The sequence below is a fragment of the Ammospiza nelsoni genome, chromosome 30 (genome assembly GCF_027579445.1).
Source record: "Ammospiza nelsoni isolate bAmmNel1 chromosome 30, bAmmNel1.pri, whole genome shotgun sequence".
Classification (NCBI taxonomy): Eukaryota; Metazoa; Chordata; class Aves; order Passeriformes; family Passerellidae; genus Ammospiza; species Ammospiza nelsoni.
In genome coordinates, this window is record NC_080662.1 from 1,547,693 (window position 1) to 1,567,315 (window position 19,623).

Consider the following 19,623-nt stretch of genomic DNA (forward strand, 5'->3'; position numbering starts at 1 on the left):
ATGACTTTTCTTCTTGGAAATCCTTTGAAGATCAACCAGCCAAGCACACCTGGATGGGCTGAACACAGAGATCAGAAAAATTCCTACCTGAGACACGAGTGGCCCTTCCTTTTATTTCCTCAGTAAAACCTTTTAACAACTCTTTTATTTTTAACTGGAACACCATTAAAACCACTACGGGGACCAGTTCTGGGAAGCAGGTATTTATAATTTCCCCTCTTTGGGCAAAACAGTGGCATTTTCTGAATATTTTTGGGCAAGAAGCGGCATTTTCTGAATCCCCTCCTAGTTGCTGTGGTTACCTGGAGGATGCTGTGCCCACCACAGTGATCCCAGAGCTCTCCCAGACTAACAGGCTGCATTTAGCCCAGATTTGTGTTTTCACCTCCTCTTCTTTAAAAAAAATGAGGCAAGGAGAGACTTCCCCTGCAGCTCTTCCCCTCCTCAGCCTTCTGCTCCATCCAGGAGATGGTGGGGTGGAATTTTTAGAGCAGCAGACCAAAATCCGAGCAACTGTTAACAAAAAGTGTGAATATGGCAGACAGGAGAGGAGTTCCATAAGGGATGCGCTCCTAGGGGTGTTTTCTGGGGAGGGAGAGCCTCGTTTCACCCAAAGGAACATTTCAGATCCGGGCACTTTTCAGCTCCCTCAGAGCAGCCAAAAGAGACAGCCAGAGGAATAAAAAGAATTTCCCAGATGAGAAAAATCATCTTTTTCCTCATGATCTGAGGCTGGTTTAAACTCCAAGAATGAAATTTTATATAATAAATCATTTCATGGAGTGGTTTGGGGTGGAAAGGAACTTTTCAGACCTTCTCATTCCATGGGCAGGGAGGTGTGCACTGCAAGCTGGAAATAGTTCTTTGAATATTTACAAACATTTCATAAAATATCTTTGCATGTTTTCTAAAATATCTTTAAATATCTTGAAAGTTAAAGAATGACATTTTATATAATAAATCATCATTTCATTATGTTATTTGGGGTAGAAAGAACTTTTAAGACCTTCTCATTCAATGGGCAGGGAGTTGACCACTACAAACTGGGAATAAATCTTTGAATACGTACAAAAATTTCATAAAATATCTCTACATGTTTTCTAAAATATCTCTACGTATCTTGAAAGTTAAACTCAAAGAATGAAATTTTATATCATAAATCATCATTTCATGGAGTGGTTTGGGGTGGAAAGAACTTTTAAGACCCTCTCATTCCAACTCCTACCATGAGCAGGGAGGCGTCCATTGCAAGCTGCAAATAATTCTTTGAATAGGTACTGACATTTCATTAAATATCTCTACATGTTTTCTAAAATCTCTACGATCTCTAAAATATCTCTACATGTTTTCTAAAATATATTTATATATTTTGAAAGCATCACCCAATGGATTTTCAGTTGTTCTTACCCAGTTCTTTTTGAAGCCAGGAAATCTCAGCCCGTGGACATCTCATGTCTGTGACTCCCCCAGATTTATTTCTCTATAAAGAAAAGTATTTTTTCCTGATTTATTTTTTTTTCTCCCATCTTTCAGTTTCACTATCTCCTAATTTCTGAGCAGCAAGACAGAGAGGAGCTCCAAATAACTCTCATTGAAATCAGCCATTATTGAGAATTCTTCAATCACGCCTCATCTTCAGTCGTGTCTGTTCCAAGATTAAACACTTCCAATCTCCCTCCTGCTCCCAAAAGTGCTGGGAAAGCAACAATTAAACAGCAAATCTGAGTGCACAGACATTTGCAGAAGAAGCAGTGACAGACTGCACTTCCCTCCTGATAGAAACCTATTTATAGATAAATATCTCTCTATAGATATCTATATTATATACAGAGATATATATATATACAGCTTTTCATTACATTAAATTCCAAATAACCAACCAGAATGGATTGGCTCCTTAGTGGGATTTGGATTTTTTATTCCATTTTTCTGCATGCATTTCCCTACCCACCACTTTGCCCCTGAAAATTGATAACAGTCAATAACAATTTCCTGGTATTATTGGGGTTGGAAAAGCCCTCCAAGAGAATTCAGCCATGAATTCCCACCCAGCGTTGTAAAGGGGATGCTGTGGGGCCTGACTCACCTGAACCTGCAGAAAATGGGACAAGAAAAATCCCAAAATAAGTAATAGTCAACAATTGATAACAATTGGTAACAATTTCTGGGATTATTGGGGTTGGAAAAGCCCTCCAAGAGAACTCAGCCATGAATTCCCACTCAGGGTTGCTCTGGGGCCCTGACTCACCTGAACCTGCAGAAAATGAGAAAACAAAAATCCCAAAATAAATGATAATCCCAAAATTAACAACAGCCCCCAAACCAGCCCTGGGGGTTGGAGCTGGATGATTTTAAGATTCCTCCCGACCCATTCAGGGATCAAGCAAAAAGGGGAAGCGATGGCTCAGAATCCCAAAGGGATTTTACTCCCACTGGAGCAGCTACAACCACACCTGGGAATATTTTGCAAACAGATCCACGACAGGAAAAGGGGGTAAAAAAAAAGGCAAAAAGTGTGGGGTAAATTGTTCTCAATGAATAATTCCTCCAGCTCTGATAGCAATGCATAATTACAGTGCATAATAGGATGTATTAGTTGGGGGTACTAATTAGTTCATGTTTGTACAGCTCCTGTGAGGTGTAATGAGCTCAGGCATTATCATTAACTCATTAACTAAGCAGAGCCTTCAGGTTGAAATCCTTTTTACCATAACTCGGAGCAGGATCACTACACCCCTTCAGATCCATTCAATGTGGTACCTGCTGGTCTCATCAGGGAGCAAAATTCACAAATTGGGGCCCGAGAGGGAGCACAGGGTGATTAAACGGAGAGGAATTATTGGCACTTCGCGGGGTCCTGCTTTGGAGCCGAGGCAGGGCTGGTGAGCTCAGGAGGCAGCAGATGAATTTTGCCGGGTGAGATCAGTCAGAATCTTGATCTGACAGAAAATCAGAAGCTCCTCTGGGCTTCAGAGTGTTTCTCAGCACCTCTGAACAGCGGATAATAAAGTCCTGAAGCTGTGAGGGTTCCTTATATCAACATTAATTAGCCCAGAAGAGCCAAAAGCCATTGGGTGCTTGCCCAACCCTGGTCAACTTTGTGCTTCACTGCTGCAGAAAGGAAAAAAAAAACCCAAAACCCACCAAAAAATTCAAATCTTCAGTAAACCAAAATTTAGAAATAATTTATAAATTTATAATTATGTTTGTTACTTAATGCAATATATAATTAGTACTAATATAATATAATAGAATATAATATAAAATTTAATTATATTTATATTAATTTATAAATTTATTATTATATTTATAATTTAATACATTTCATAGTTTATATATAATATAATATAATATAATATAATATAATATAATATAATATAATATAATATAATATAATATAATATCATATCATATCATATCATATCATATCATATAACATAATATAACATAATATAATATCATATAACATCATATTATATAACATTATATTATATTATATTATATTATATTATATTATATTATATTATATTATATTATATTATATTATATTATATTATATTATATTATACTATATTATATTATATTATATATAACATATAATATATATTATATATTATATATTATATATTATATTAAATTATAATATATGTTTATTATAATAAATATATATCTCAGGGTAATATATATCTCAAGGTATTCATTATATATTAATATAATAGACTATTGTGTTGTATTATATTATATATAATATATATTTTAAATATAATATAGCATATAAATATATATATCTATGATATTAAATTATAATATATATAATTATAATATACATAATAATAAATCTGTATCTAAAGGTATTCAGTATATATTAATATAATCGATTATTATTATAATTATTGATAATAAATACATTAATAAAATTAATAAATAATTATTAATATAATATATTTATATAATAAATACTCTGTGATTGAGAATGAAGACTGGCCCAGAGGTCCCACAGTTCCCACTCTCAATCTCAGAGTATTTATTATATTAATATATAATGTTAATAATAATATTATATATTATAATATATACTATAATATTATATATTATAATATATAGTATACAGTCCCCACTCTCAATCTCAGCTCCCACTCAGCTCCACCCCATTATTTTTTCCCTGAATTCTTCATCCTGATGCCCCTGGATGGGGGGAAATTTTTTTTTTTTTGAGGTCTTTTTCCTTTTCTGAGGGCTTTATTTGCTTCCTGACTGCAGCTGGTGCCAGGCAGTTTGTAAACAGCTCTCCAGAATGAATAAAAAATTAATACACCGCTGTAAGAAATGATCAGAAATCACATGTGACCTCTTATTTATGTGCTTATCCTGCTTTAAAATTCATCAATGTTTAACCAGTACTCCTTAAACCACTTACGGAATGTACACACAGCCGCTAATTAATTGCTGCTCTCAGTTTGAATTGAGGCCAGCGCCTGCCTTGTCTTACCTGGCCATGAGGTCAGGATGAAAAATAACAGCCAGAGATCGAGTGTAAAAACCATAAAATTACAAAAAAAAAATGGGGTAGGGGAAAAGTTATGGGGTTTTCTATGAGTTTTGTTTAAAATTTATTTGATTTCCTTTGACCTGAATTGAGCTGTAGGCTGCTAATTTGGGTTAATACTGATAATTACTCAAAAGAGTGAACGTGGAATAGTTCAATCACTCAAAGGCTTTTCCTTTTTTTTGAATAGCTGAGATTAAACCTGCCCTGCCACTCCCCAACCCCCCGGTGAAAAAGGGATTTAACTCTTGCTGGGAATGGAGAAAAATCCATTCAATTTTTTTTAATCTGACACACTTTCAAAGGGAATAATATTTTTCTCCCCCATTGGATCTTGGTTTTTCTCCTCAGTAGTGATTTAACCTGCTGTTCTAGCTCGAAGTAAAAGGCAGATTTCAGGTGACTCTCTGGAGGCACCTTTTAGAAAAAGCAAAATTTGTCATTTGAGTGGCCCTGGATGGACAAGGTGGGGAAATTCCTCTTCTCCACTTCCATTTTTTATGTAGACTCAGAAAATCCTGGAATTGTTTGGATTGGGAAGGACTTTAAAGCCCACCCAGTGCCATTGCCTTGCCATGGACAGAGACACCTTCACTACACCAATACTTTTATGAAACTCATGGCAAAATACCAGGGAAATATGAAATTTCTCCTCTACTTTTCCTTATCACCTGCATGGAAAACTGATTGAGGCAACATTAATTCCAGTCACTCACCTTTTACGGCAAAACAACGGCGTCCAGACCTCACTCTCGAAAATTAATAGAATAAATTTGGGAGCTAATCATAACTAGAGAGAGGTTAATCAATTCCTCAGATTGCTGAGGAATTTATACACACTGGGGCCCTTAATATATTCAACAAAGCAATGGCACCAAAGAAAATACCCATAGATTTTGTTTTCAAATACAAATTTCTCATAATTCAAAACCGCCGGTGGGCTCCTTCCTTTCCTGATTTGTACAATTTGTGCTCCCACTGCAGAGCGACCAAGCTCTGCCTTCATTTGCCTTCACAAGTGACATTGATGTGGCTTTTAAAGCCAGCAGCCCAACGTGTGATTTAAGAGGCTCTGAGAAGGAAAATTATAACTCTGGGGGGAAGGAACGGCTGCGAAATTTCCATTGAAATCGTTCGATTTCACTCCGGGGATGAGGCAGCACCTGAGTGGCTCCAAGTCAGTCTGTCTCGCATCTGAATATGGGATGGAGGTTTAAAAGGCACTAAACAGCCTTGTGCTAATGCCTCCCCAAGACAAAGCAGAGCTCTTCAGGCTGGCTTTGATGGCAGGAACAAAACAGGCGCAGCTGGAGGCCCCCGAGGCTCCAGACAATTCTGCTTTTGCCTTTCATGCAGCAGCAGCAGCAGCCAAAGCCCAGCCCTGCTCCAGAGAAAGGCAGGGCACCCCTCTAAGTGGAGGGGAGGGCAGGGACAGACAGACAGGAGGGATCTTCAAAGGTTCAATTGCTGGTTGCAGTGCTCAGGTTCTGATGAAAAGTCAACGCGACCTTGCTTTGATTTTCTTCTTTTGGAGAGCAGCTGAGACATAAACTTTAAGGGATTCAGAGATGTGGCTGCCCCTGGATCCCTGGAAGTGCCCAAGGCCAGGTTGGAGCACCCTGGGACAGTGCAAAGTGTGGGACCATGGTGGGACAGGATGGGCTTTGAGGTCTCCTCCAACCCAAACCATTCCAGGATTCCATGGGCAGGTTTGGATGGGATTTTGGGAAGGAATATTGGGAGAGGGGATGGGATGGAATTCCCAGAGGAGCTGTGGCTGCCCCTGGATCCCTGGAAGTGCCCAAGGCCAGGCTAGTTGGATGGGGCTTGGAGCACCTGGGATGGTGGAAAGTGTGGGACCCATGGTTGGACCAGATGAGCTTTGGGGTCTTCTCCAACCCAAACCATTCCAGGATTCTATGTGCTGGTTTGGATGGGATTTTGGGAAGGAATTCCTGGCTGGGATGGAATTCCCAGAGCAGCTGTGGATCCCTGGAAGTGTCCAAGGCCAGGTTGGAGCCACCTGGGACAGCGGGAGGTGTCCCTGACACTGGATGGGATTTAAGGTCCCTTCCCACCCAAACCATTCCATGGCAGCAACAGAAGAAAACAAAGCTCAGAACACCAAGAGCAGAGATTTTGTGTTCTATTTCCACAAAATCTTGGACAAGGCAGGATAGATGGGGGTGAAGCCATGACTAAAATATCTCTGTGTTTATTCAGAGCGTCCCGTACGCGGAACCTCTGCCCTGACCTCGGAGCTCCTGACCTCCCCTCCCGCTAAATTAACGGGATAATGATGGAAAGCACTTCTCTCCTCGTCCAGCAATGTGAGAAGTGCCTGGCAATTAAGCAGCCTTTGAGGATGACACCGCTGATTATTTCAGGACAATCCAGAAATGGGGTTGGAATGGGAAGAGCAGTGTCAGAGGCACAGTTAAACAATGCCTGGCTTGCCCATCATTCCCACCAATTATTGCAGGATGAGGGGAGAAGGAAAACTATTTATAACCTGTCAGTCTCCAGAAACACAATTATGATGATTTAATTAACACATGGAGAGGTTTTGAGGCAATCACGTCATTCTAAATTTAAGAAGCAGCACATTTCAGGCCCAGGATGATTTAGGAATGCTGGTTGAGCCGGGGCAGGGCTTTGATGGCCGTGTTGGTTCCTTTTAAAGCATCCATCATGTTCCAAGATAATCCACATGTGGCAGTGAGGGATGGGGGGAATCAGCAGGGCTCTCAGGGGCCATCCCACAGAAGGAAAAGCTGATTTTTTAATGAGGACGGACTGAAAATGAGCAAAACCACAGAACTCAAGTCTCTTCGTCAAAGACAGCATTGGTGTGGTGGAAAAACCTGGAAAAATGGGGATTGGGTGGATGAGAGTGGAAGGACCTGCTTGGCACTGAGTGTCCTTGGCATGGTGCCCTGGAGGCCCAACCGTGGCTTAACCGAGGCCTAACCTTGGCATAACCTTGGCATAACCATGGCATAACCCTGGTTAACCTTGGCTTAACCTTGTCTTAACCTTGTCTTAACCTCGGGTTAACCTTGGGTTAACCTTGGCCTTACCTTGGCCTAACCTTGGCCTTACCTTGGCCTAACCTTGGCCTAACTTTGGGCTGAACTGTTCCACCCCTGGGCTGAGAGCTGGAGCACCCAAACCCAGGATATTGCCAAAGAATTCCCAAATTCTGGGAATTCCTGGGGCTGCCCCACTGCCCTGGCCAGCTCCTCCAAAGAAATCACACCTCAGGTCTCATTTCCTCTCTCTGGATGAGGTTATTTGCTGTGTCCTGTTCTCCCAAACACAAAAAATTATTCCTCTGGTGTTTCCATGCAGTGATTAAACCTGGGAGCTGTCAGCTGCTGCCCAAACACAAATAATTCCTGCCTTCTTTCACCATCTATTGCTTTTTAAATGGATTAACACACAAATAACATAAAGGAAAATCCCACTTCTTCCATATTTCACCATCAATTGCTCCTTGATTGGATCAACACACAACATAAAGGAAAATCTTAACCACAGTTTACATGGGGAAAAATAAAAATTACAAAGAACCTCCTGCTCTGTAAGTGCTGGAAGTTCCCACCAGGGCAGACTGAGAATTCCAAGGGGCAAATCCAGGCAAAGATGGGGCCTGAACCACAATTCCAAATTCCTGCTGAGCTCCTCTCTCAGCCAGGCACCAGAGGAAGCACCGAGTAAGAGTTTCTCAAGTGTTCCACATCCTCCTGCATTTCCTTTTCCAATTTTTTTTCCCAAATCTGCAGCCCTCAATTGCTGCAGGAGGCACAGCTGGCTCAGCTCCGCCGGAAACGCGGCCGCTCCATTTTGGGAACGTCTTTTTGGGAACTCTCACACACAAAATTTCGCAGGGAAATTTTGCCCCTGTGCATTTTCTTGCTGCCTCAGTGGTGCCTCTCCATCACACACCTCCTTAGTCTGGGGTTATATTTGCAATGCCAAGGGCAAAAAAGCCCCCAGGGCGCCCCTTTTAATGCTGAGTCAGAGAAATGGAACTGGAACTTCACCCTCAACCCTCTCTGGAAACTGTTCTGGTTTATCCTCTTGTTCCAAGCAGCACCATGGTGTTTAAGAAATAAATAAATAAATAAATAAAAAACCAGCATGTCAAGACCATGATGTTTAATAAAGAAATAAATAATAAAAACCAGCATGTCAACACCATGGTGCTTAATAAATAAATAAATTATAAAAACCAGCATGTCAACACCATGGTGTTTAATAGATAAATAATAAAACCAACGTGTCAATATTTCCCTTAAATTAGGCTCAGCTGATGACCAAAGGAAACCCAACCGCTGCTCTTTTAAGAGTTTTTAAAAGTGTAAAATTTTTACATTAATGTTAAATTAATTTACATAATGTAAAATTTCCATTTTACAATTTAAAATGGAACTGGAACGTCACCCTCAAGCCTCTCTGGAGATGGAAACTATTCTGGTTTATCCTCTTGTTTCAAGCAGCACCATGATGTTTAATAAATAAATAAATAATAGAAACCAGCATGTCAACACCATGATGTTTAATAAATAAATAATAAAAACCAGCGTGTCAACATTTCCCTTAAATTAGGCTCAGCAGAAGCTCTGCAGCAGCCCCACCAAGCCTGCGTATCTTTAATTCAATTTATCAATTATTTCTTTATTTATAAATTATATTTATATTTTTATTATATTTATATACATATTACATTTGTATTTTCCCCATTTATTTATTTATTTATAAATTGTAAATTTATTCAATTTATCAATGCATTTCCTCCCAATGGAGAGAGGGGAAAGGAGCAGATTTCCTTGCTGAGTGCCTGATTTAAAAGCTGTGAGCGCAGGTGACACCCAGCCCTGTGGAGAGCACAGCAGAGCCGTCCCTGTGAGTTTAACAAATAAATATATAATAAAAACAGGTGGCTGTTTATCCACTGTGGGGTATACGGCCAGACATGGAGAAGGAGAGGTGTAAAAAGCGACCTCACAGCGCTCAGTTCACACAAAAAATCTCAGTTCACACAGAAAATCTGTTCACCTGTCTGCCTCTTGTTTGTTCTTCCCTGCCAGCCTGGGAAAGGGGACAGCAATGACCTTCCAGGAGACAGAAACATTTCAACATTTTCCTTCTCCCCACAGCACCTTCCCAGCCATTCTGTGAGTGTGATATGCATGAAACGCACAGCACCACGGCCGAGCTTTGTGAAATCCCTTTTCACAGCATCCAGATCTCCAGAAAAAGCACAAAGTAAATGGGAAAATGAGAGGGAGGGAGATGCACAAAGCAAACCCCAGGCTGGGGGAGCAGCACTCTGCTAAACTGCATGGCCAGAGCCCAAATTGGGAGCATCCAGTCATTTCAGCCAGCCCTGCCAAGAGACTGAGCAGAGAGCCCAGGTGTCAGTGATTGTAATCCCAGCGCTGCCAAAGCCACTCCTGCCCGCAGCCAGCCTGCCTTGGGCTCCCTTTCCCAGCACAGGGAAGCATTCCTGGGGCAGGGAATGGGAAATGCAGCCCCACAAAGCTGCTCCCACCTCTGGATGCTCCAAACCTCATAGAATTTTAAAGCAGCACCATCCCTGGGGCTGCTGTGGAGAAAAGAGCTGTGGAAATGCCTCAGTGCATCATTCCCAGGCCAGTTCTGCCTTGGAAAATCAGTGTTTTGTGGATAACGTGAGCTGGATGCTTCCACACCCCAAATGATCCCTGTGAAGATTCCAGCTCTGCTCACTGACCCCAAATCCCACCCCAGTGTCTGACCAGACATCCCTTCCCTTTCCCACTTCAAACGGAGCTGATCCATCACCTTTTCCCAAACCCACACCATTCCCGGACCCTCAGCTGCCCCAAAGCAGAAAATGCTTTAGAAAATCTTGCTAAAAGAGGTAAAAGCCCAGGTGTCAGTGATTGTAATCCCAGCGCTGCCAAAGCCACTCCTGCCTGCAGCCAGCCTGCCTTGGGCTCCCATTCCCAGCACAGGGAATCGTTCCTGGGGCAGGGAATGGGAAATGCAGCCCCACAAAGGGAATGGGAAATGGGAAATGCAGCCCCACAAAGCTGCTCCCACCTCTGGATGCTCCAAGCCCCATGGAATTTTAAAGCTGTGGAGAAAAGAACTGTGGAAACACCTCAGTGCATAATTCACAGGCCAGTTCTGCCTTGGAAAATCAGTGTTTTGTGGATGAGGTGAGCTGGATTCTTCCACTCCTTTTCTGCCTTGAAAAATCAGTGTTTTATGGATAACATGAGCTGGATGCTCCCACACCCCAACTGATCCCTGTGAAGGTTCCAGCTTGGCTCACCCGACCCCAAACCCCACCCCAGGGTCCGACACTTTTTTAATAAGTCTTAATTATTCAAAATAATCATCATCCCTTCCCTGCCTGTTGTCATTTAACACCAGAGAACCTTCCACAGAGCAAACTCTGACACAGGCAAAAAACCAAACCCCAAAAACCCAAAATCTCATCAATCTTTCCCTTCCCTTTCCCACTCCGAATGGAGCTGATCCATCACCTTTTCCCAATCCCACACCATTCCTGCACCCTCAGCACAGGGGGTGAACCCACGGAAGCAGAAAATGCTTTGGAAAATCTTGCTAAAAGAGGTAAAATCAATCAATCAATGAGTCCTGGAGCCTGCCTGCCCTCACACAGGGATCCAGGCACTCCTCTCCCCTCTGAGGGCTTCTATTTTTGGGAGAAAGCTGAGGCTGAGCAGAGGGAATGAGGGATGGGCCTGAGCTGCATCACACCTGCACAAAATAATAGTTTTTCCACAAGCACGGGTAAATTATGAAATAAAGAGAGGTTCCATTTCCTATTTTTTTTTTCCTTCCACCAAACACAAACCCTTTCCACCGCTGAAGACTCTACAAGGGATTTTTTTTTAAACCATTTTTAAGTGCTGTACATTGAATATCTCTCCTCTTACAAGTGGAACCTTGTAGCTATGGAGACGCAGAATGTCAAATCCAAGCTGAAGACAGGATTTCAGTGGGGGCTTTGGGTTGTTACATGTGCCTTCAATGATCTGCTTTCCACCTCCTGAAGTCTTTATCATCCTCCAGATTTTATTAGTGTGCAAAGAACCACTGGAAGCTCAAGAAGGACACAGAGTGACCTGTTAGAGACAGCGCTGGGGTGTCCCAAACAGTTTGATTTACACCACAAATCCCCCTCAGTCCATTAATTAATATTTAATTTAACCCAAATTAATCCATCGTTGTTTAATTTAACCCAAATTAAAAACCAGAAATTGTTGTCATCAGCGTAATTTAATCCAAATTAAAACCCAGGAACCGTTCTGGTGCTGCCACAGCACCTGGAATCCAGGTGAGCTGGGGTCCCCTGGTGTTTAATGCTGTGTGTAACAACCACAAACACCTGGGGGAATTACACCAGGCTGGCCCCACGTTACAGCACCTCTTGGACTTTGTAATTGCCTGCTGTAATCTGAATTATCCAAATTCCAGCCTGCCAAACATCGTGCCTGTGTTCTGGGATCCAAAATGCATCGGGGTTGGTGGTGGCATTTCCTGGATTCTCATTCACCACGTGCACATTCACATTCATCTGTTTCCCACCAAATTAAACAACATTTATTCAAGATAATGAAACTTCAGGGGTGTTGAACCTGAGTGTGAAGAGGGCAGAGCCTCCCAGACCAGGTGTGACAGACAGGGGGAATTCAAAATGACTTGAACATCACTCATTTTCCACTTGTGCTGGTAGCAGTGAGCAAAGCAAACCTCACACCTCCAATTCTGCATTTTCCTGGAGCAATGACAGGAACGTGGCAAGTGTTTTTCTGTTCTGAAGACAACAAGCTCCAGAGAAAGCAACCCCAAATCATGGCATTTTTATTCCTCATCACTGCATTTTTAGTCCTTCCCCTTAGACTCCACAGTCCAAAACCACCTGGGGACTCCAGGTGCCAAATATGAAACCTCTCACATTATCAGAGAATTGGGTTCAAAATTAAAAATTCAATTCAAAACACTGGCTTTGAACAATCCAGATCCCAGAACTGCAGATCCCAACCCCAACGTGCACAAAAACTCCAACAGGCACATGAGTGGATCTGATCCATCACCAACAGGCACGTGGAAAGTGGTTTTCTGTTCTGAAGACAACACTGCACCAGAGAAAGCAACCCCAAATCACGGCATTTTTATTCCTCATCACTGCATTTTTATTCCTTCCCCTTAAACTCCACAGTCCAAAACCACCTGGGGACTCCAGGTGCCAAATATGAAACCTCTCACATTGTCAGAGAATTGGGTTCAAAATTCAAAATTCAATTCAAAACATCGGGGTTTGAACTATCCAGATCCCATCCTGCTCATCCTCACCACACCCAGGTGCCAAATCCAGGGCTCACAATTCCCACAGTCAACCCCAACCTGTGGGGAATAAACTCCAACAGGTGCACGAAACACCCTCAGGTAGAACTTCCACGACCAAGGAAGCCAAGCCCACCTGGTGCCACATCACAATCAGGATTAAGTGAGCAGGACTGCAGTGGAATTGTGCAAATCCTCCTTTGCCAGCTCCAAACAAGCAGCAGCATCCCAAGCAAACCCATCCCCTGCATCCACAGCAGTGGAGCAACACAGCAATTTGGAATTTCCTTGCCAAGCTGGACAGCAGAAGAGAAGAGAGCTGAGAGCTTTTCCTGATTGCGTTTCCCTGTGTTGCTGAGTCAAATCAAGATTGTGGGAATCAGCTCCAGCAGGGCTGTCTAAGCCTCCACTGATCACTGAAATGCAATTAAACCCTCCAAGAATCCCCTTCTCCCAACCCAAACGTGCTGTTTGACAAAGGCTCACATCCAGAGGAGCCTCTGTGTTCCTGCTGGCTCCAGGAAAACAACTCCAAGATCCTGCTGCAGTCCTGTTGTCCCCTGGTTTGCTCCTGGACCAGACCAAAAATGCAGGAAATCTTTGGCTTTATCATTAAATAGACCACAAACCCCTCAAGATTTGATGTGGGGTCTGGAGAAAAGAGGTTTCCATATTTAATTTTAAACCAGAAAAGGCTCTTAAGCTCCTCTGCATCTACCAGTCCATTAAAAATAGGATTCTGTTGTAGCCACAGCTCATCAAATGGGTGCAAACAGGGGGAGAACAACACTCCAGATGCCTTTATCACAGTTGTTGACTCCAACTTAATCGCTTTTTTAATAAGTCTTAATTATTCAAAATAATCACCATCCCTTCCCTGCCTGTTGTCATTTAACACCAGAGAACCTTCCACAGAGCAAACCCCGATGCAGGCAAGAAAAAAAAAAACCCCAAAACCCCAAAATCTCATCAATCTTTCTCACATTCAGAGACACCTCAAGAGCTTCGAAACATTTACCTCTCCTTCCCAGCAGCTGAAATGGTTTTAGGAGGATTCATGGTTCATACCTCGCATTCCCTGGAGCCAGAGATGGTGTAGGTGCAGGGCCCAGATCCATTAACGGATACATCCATGGTCTCAGAGTTTGTTGGCTTGTAGTCCACGTAATATTCCTGCAAAGGGGAGTTCATTTGCCTCTCTGACTCCCGCGCCTTTTTCCTGCGCCTCTTCATCAGCGTGTGCTGCTGCAGCTGCTTCATGCTGGCGGGGTAACGCTTCCAGGACACGTAGATGACCAACAGGATCATGGCCACCGAGAGGAAGAGGGCCACGCTCCCCGCGATGATCTTGTGGAAGGACACGTGCTCGTATTCCGGCTCCACCGCGGGCGTCGGGATGTCCGCGGAAGGGCTCGGCGTCGCCGGCGTCGGCTGGTGGCTCTCCAGTTTGGACACGGTGGGTTTGGGGATGAACACGGGTCTCTGGGGGGTTCTGGGGGCCTGGTAGGACCTCTCAGTGGCCACCACCTGGATTTCGGCGCAGATGTTGTAGGTTTCCACGGCGTCGCTCACCTTCTCGCCCTGGATGTGCTTGGGGCCCGCGCAGATCATGGTGCTCTCCTTGTTTCCCTTGAAATTCTTAAGCCAATTAAACAGGGGGCAAATGCTCCGCGTACATTCCCACATATTCCCGGACAGGGTGATGGAGATGAGCGAGATCCACGTGTTGATGGTCTCCTGGGAGATGTTGGTGAGTTTGTTGGAATCCAGGTTCAGCTTCTGCAGGTTGGGCAGGCACTGGAAGGTGCCGGGCTCCACGCCCGCGATGTCGTTGCCCGATAAATCCAAGTTGTGCAAGGAACTCCAGGTCCACGTCAAGCCCTGGCTGATGGAGCGGATCCTATTCCACTGCAGGTAGATGGAGCGCAGGTTGAAGAGCCGCGGGAAGTGGGCGAAATTGATCTTGGAGAACTGGTTGTGCTCCAAGTGGAGCTCCGTCAGCTTCAGCAGGCCGGCGAAGGCGTTGCGGGACAAGCTCCGCAGGCGGTTGTAGCCCAAATCCAGGAAGTCGAGGTTGCGGCAGTCCTGGAAAACGCGGATGGGCACCGTTTTCAGCGAGTTGGACCTCAGGTGCAGGATCAGCAGCTTGCGGAGCCCCTTGAACTGCTCCGCCTGCAGCACCTGCAGCTTGTTGTAGGACAGGTCCAGGTTGCGGAGGTTGGGCACGGGGTGGAAGGTCTTGTTGTGCAGGTGGGTGATTTTGTTGGAGCTCAGGATCAGCTCCTTCAGCCGGCGGATCCCCTGGAAGGCGTCCTCGTCCACGGAGCTGATGTAGTTGTGGTCGAGGTAGAGCCATATGAGCTGGTTGAGGCCGGCGAACTGGTGGGATTTGAGCTTCTGGATGCTGTTGTAGCGCAGGGACAGGCCCTGGGAGCCGCTGGAGATGTTGTGGGGGATGTCGCGGAAGGCGTGCGACTCGCAGTACACGATCTTGCCGTCGCAGCGGCAGCTCTTGGGGCAGGCTCGCTGCGCGCCCGCCAGCCCCGCCAGCAGCGCCAGGGGCAGCAGCCCCAGCAGCGCCCTGGAGCCTCCCCGCTGCTTGGTCACGTGGAAACCTGCAAGAGCCAAAGGGAAAAAGGGCTGTTGGAAAGCCTTGGAGACAAATTACCAGATCACCATGCCATTGGAAAGGCTTGCAGATAAATTACCGGGTTATCGTGCCGTTGGAAAGCCTTGCAGATATATGACCAGATGGAAAGGCTTGCAGATAAATGACCAGATCACCACGCCTTTCTTGGAAAGGCTTGGAGATAAATGGCCAGATTACCACATCATAAATGACCAGATTACCACACCATTGGAAAGCCTGGCAGGCAAATTACCAGATTACCACACAGTTGAAAAACCTTGCAGATAAATAACCAGATCACCACATCATAGATTACCAGATCACCAGACCATTGGAAAGCCTTTCAGATAAATGACCAGATCACCACAGCACTGGAAAGCTTTGCAGATAAATTACCAGATCACTATGCCATTGGAAAGCCTTGGAAATAAATTATCAGATTACCACATCGTTGGAAAGCCTTGCAGATAAATGACCAGATCCCCACACTGTTGGAAAGACTTGAAAATAAATTACCAGATCACCACACCATTGGAAAGCCTTGAAGATAAAATACCAGATTACCACACTCTCGGGAAACCTTGCAGATAAATGACCAGATCACCATGCCATTGGAAAACCTTGCAAATAAATTACCAGGTTATCACACTGTTGGAAAGCCTTGCAGACAAATTATCAGATCACCACACCATTAGAAAGCCTTGCAGACAAATTACCAGATCACCACACTGCTGGAAAGCCTTGCAGATAAATGACCAGATCACCACTCCATTGGAAAGCCTTGAAAATAAATTACCAGGTCACCACACCATCAGAAAGCCTTGCAGATAAAAGAGCAGATCACCATATGGTTGGAAAACCTTGCAGATAAATTACCAGATGACCACGTCATAAATGACCAGATGACCGCGTCACTGGGGACAGCCTGAGCCCAGCTGGGATTTGGGGATTTGGGAGACACAAACCTGTTTGCCTCCTGCCTCATCTCTTTGTGGTGCAAATCTCCATCCTTGGAGTGCCTGCCTGGCCTCCTCTCATCTGGTGGCCCTCACCACCACCAGACTCCCCTGGTTGTTTTTCATGCACCCAGTTTGTTAGAGGAGGAGCAGGGGATGAGGTTTCCAGCCTTTTCTTTCCTTCTTTTCCTCTGGATCTGTTGCCTCCCTGTTGGAGAATGTTCAGCTTCTCCTGAATGTTAAAGAGAGCATCTTTCTGCTATTCAATCTGGTAAAATTCCTCTGTACAGCCTGCAGCTTCTCCAGAATGAGGGCTGAGATTTCCAGACCCCTGACCCAGGAGTAGACCCCGGTATGGAAAATCCTGAGTAGGGTGGGAAATGGGAGGATATGGGGCAAATCCTGAAGGATTCTCTGAACATACAGCCTGTGATTTTCCCCATTAACAAATTCAGGACCCAGCTGAGGTGGGGAAATGAAAGAGAAGCACCATGATGACCCTGAGGGTTCTCCAGGAGCTCCAGGAGCTCCAGGAGCCTGTTCCTCCCCTCTGTGCTCCTGTCCTCCAGCTCTCCGAGGAGCTGGGGTGTCCTCAGTGCTCTGTGCTGAGCTCTGAACAATAAACATATTTGTCAAGTCACTGTGCTGGATGCTCCAGGGTGCTGGAGAGGAAATGAGCCAGAGCTCCTGCTCCTACGTGCTCCCCAAGGAAAGCAACTGCAAATCCAATCCCCCCAAAATTACCTCAGAAACAGGGAAATCTACTTCTCCTGAAGTTTTGATCCACCTTTGTAACCTGTATTTATTGTAAAACGAGGCACTAAGTGAAGGTTTTTACTTTTTGCACTGAGTGATTCAGGTTTAGGAGTAGGTTTAAGTAAAACTCGTGAGTTTTATGTACCTAAAATACAGAAATAGATGCAGAGAAACAAAGTTTGTCCATGCAGAGAAGTGCACCAGGAATGCTGTCACAGGACCCCAATGCCAGGTAAAGGTAGGAGACATATTCCTTTCAAATGAACCTTAACCCATGAAACTTCATTTAATTCATTAGGTGAATACCTAAACAGTTATTAATTTGAATTAATCCAGCAGATGATGAAAATACCCACCCCAACACTTCCAGAGAGCAGCAAACCCAGAAAGTTTAAAGGAGGATTTTTATTTCTCTTTCAATTCCCCTCTCCTGACTGATTTTAAGGGTTTGCCTTTAAGATGTCATGTTTGTCATGCAGCAGCGCTGGATGTGAGGACATATGTAATAATTGAATCTATGGAATCCTGAATAATTATGAGAGGGCGTGGAGGGGGTGTCAGAACCCCCAACACCCATCTGCACGCCTGGAATAATTTTAGGGCTGCTGCCTCCCAGAGTTGCAGCCTTGCTGAGAATGAAAATGCATTCTTCCAACAGGAAATATTTCAAAGGCTCATATCTCCTTGATAAATAATCACTTTATTATTTGTCACACACACTCACAGAGAACCAACCCGGTGCTGCAGGTCTTTAATCCAATTTTAAACCTGCAAAAACAATTCCTGATCTAGAATGCCTTACAGTTTAATGGGTAGATTTGTAATTTAAATTCTATTTTTTTTTTTTTGGCTCCTTCTTTTTGCCAGCAGCAGCCAGCTAGAAAGAAATATGTTCTGGCTGTTATAGACTCGGGGGTTGGGGATGGGGAAGGAAGGAAGGAGGGGAATAAACCTGTCACACTCCAAAAAAACCCCGACTGCCAAATGACTGCTGGAGATGTAGCAGAGGTACCGGGGGCATCTTTTCAGCCTCTTCAAAACCCACCTATGCAAACAGCTCCCCTTCGCTTCCCACATCCTGCAAAGTGCTAAACCCAGCCCGAACGGTGCCGGGGGGGTGAAGCCGGCAGGGGTTTTTGGGGGGGTCGGGACCCCAAAGGTGCCCTGCAGGTGCGGGGGTGGGATTTGAGGAAGCCGCCCGTGGGTGCCACTGCGGGAGGAAAGGTGTGTGTGTCTCTGTGTTTGTGTGCCCGGAGGGGGGGGACAAGGGCTAAAAAGGCGATTTTTCAGTGCCGTGAGTCACCTGGCACAGCGGAATGCGCCGCTGGCTGCTGCCCCCCCCCCCTCCCCGCCGCCGCCACCACCGAATAATCCAGCTGCAAAATCCACCCCACAGCTGCAGCTGTGCCAGCCAGCAAACCACAAAAAGTTCACTCACCCATCCTTTTGTCATCAATAGCGTCCTCCTTCGCCTTCCTCCAGATGTTTTCTCCTCTCTCTTCCCCCTTTTTAAAATTTTTTCGGCTTTTTCCCCTCGCCTCCTTCTCTCCCTCTTTAAACCATCAGCATCCTCACGTCGCTGCCGCTCGCCCCGCCGCCATCCAGCCCTGCCCGCCAGGAACCCCACAAAGTTCCCCGGAGAGGAGCAGCCGGAATTTTTTGGGGGACGAGGGGAAGGGAAAAGGAGAAGGGAAGGGGTTGGGGGTGGGGAAGACAGGACGAAGGATGGGGGGAGTGTGGGGGGGGTAGGGAGGGACTCTAAGCTCTGAGAGCCATTGTGGAAGTCATCAGAGGAGCGGCGGCGTTAAGTGGCGATTTTTTGGAAAGAAAAGCCGGAGCAGGCGATGGAGACGAACCAACTTCTGCGGGAGGAAGGAGCGATGCTCTGGCGGTGCCTGGCATCCCTCATTGTGCCGCTGCTGCCTCTTGCCATGGCCGGGCACCGCGATCCATCCTCCGCAGGGCCTCCCGTGCTGTGCCAGAGCCCGGCTCGGCAGCCCCGCAGGCTCGGTTTATTCCATTCAGCTGGTCGGGTTTAAAGTGTTTTGTAGCTGTGCTGAGAGGCAGCTCTCGTCTAATTCCGAGGCTTTCCAGAGAGCGATGATGCTCCGGAGCTGGCGGGTGCCGAGGATGGAGTTTGCGGAGCGCCGAGTGCCCTCCACTGGAGAAAACCCAGCGCGCATTAAAGGCTGAACAAGTGAGGCTGTCATGGCTCTGCAGACTTCGCTTCCCTCTCGGAAAAGAAAATTAAAGACACAGCATTGCCTTTGCCCACCGTCCGTCCCCTGCCCGGCTCCCTCCGTCTGCCCTGGATTATGGGATGTTCATGGCGTGGGATTTTCGGGAAGGGACGCCAAACAAAACATCTG

The 19,623-nt window shown here is 45.1% G+C and overlaps 1 protein-coding gene across 2 annotated transcripts in view; it reads right to left on the reverse strand.

The window, feature by feature from the left end:
• The window catches only part of LRRTM4 (leucine rich repeat transmembrane neuronal 4), a 121,051-nt gene extending 101,744 nt beyond the window's left edge, over nucleotides 1-19,307 (reverse strand). The window contains exons 1-2 of one of the 2 annotated variants that reach the window (XM_059490827.1): nucleotides 18,693-19,307; nucleotides 13,982-15,528 (exon numbers count right to left, since the gene is read on the reverse strand). In XM_059490827.1, coding sequence (XP_059346810.1) covers nucleotides 13,982-15,528; nucleotides 18,693-18,696 — 1,551 coding nt within the window. In that variant the 5' untranslated portion in view covers nucleotides 18,697-19,307. Of the gene's footprint in view, nucleotides 1-13,931; nucleotides 15,529-18,692 lie in introns of both variants that reach the window. The other variant, XM_059490828.1, reaches the window with a different exon arrangement.
• Between the last annotated feature and the right edge of the window lie 316 nt (nucleotides 19,308-19,623).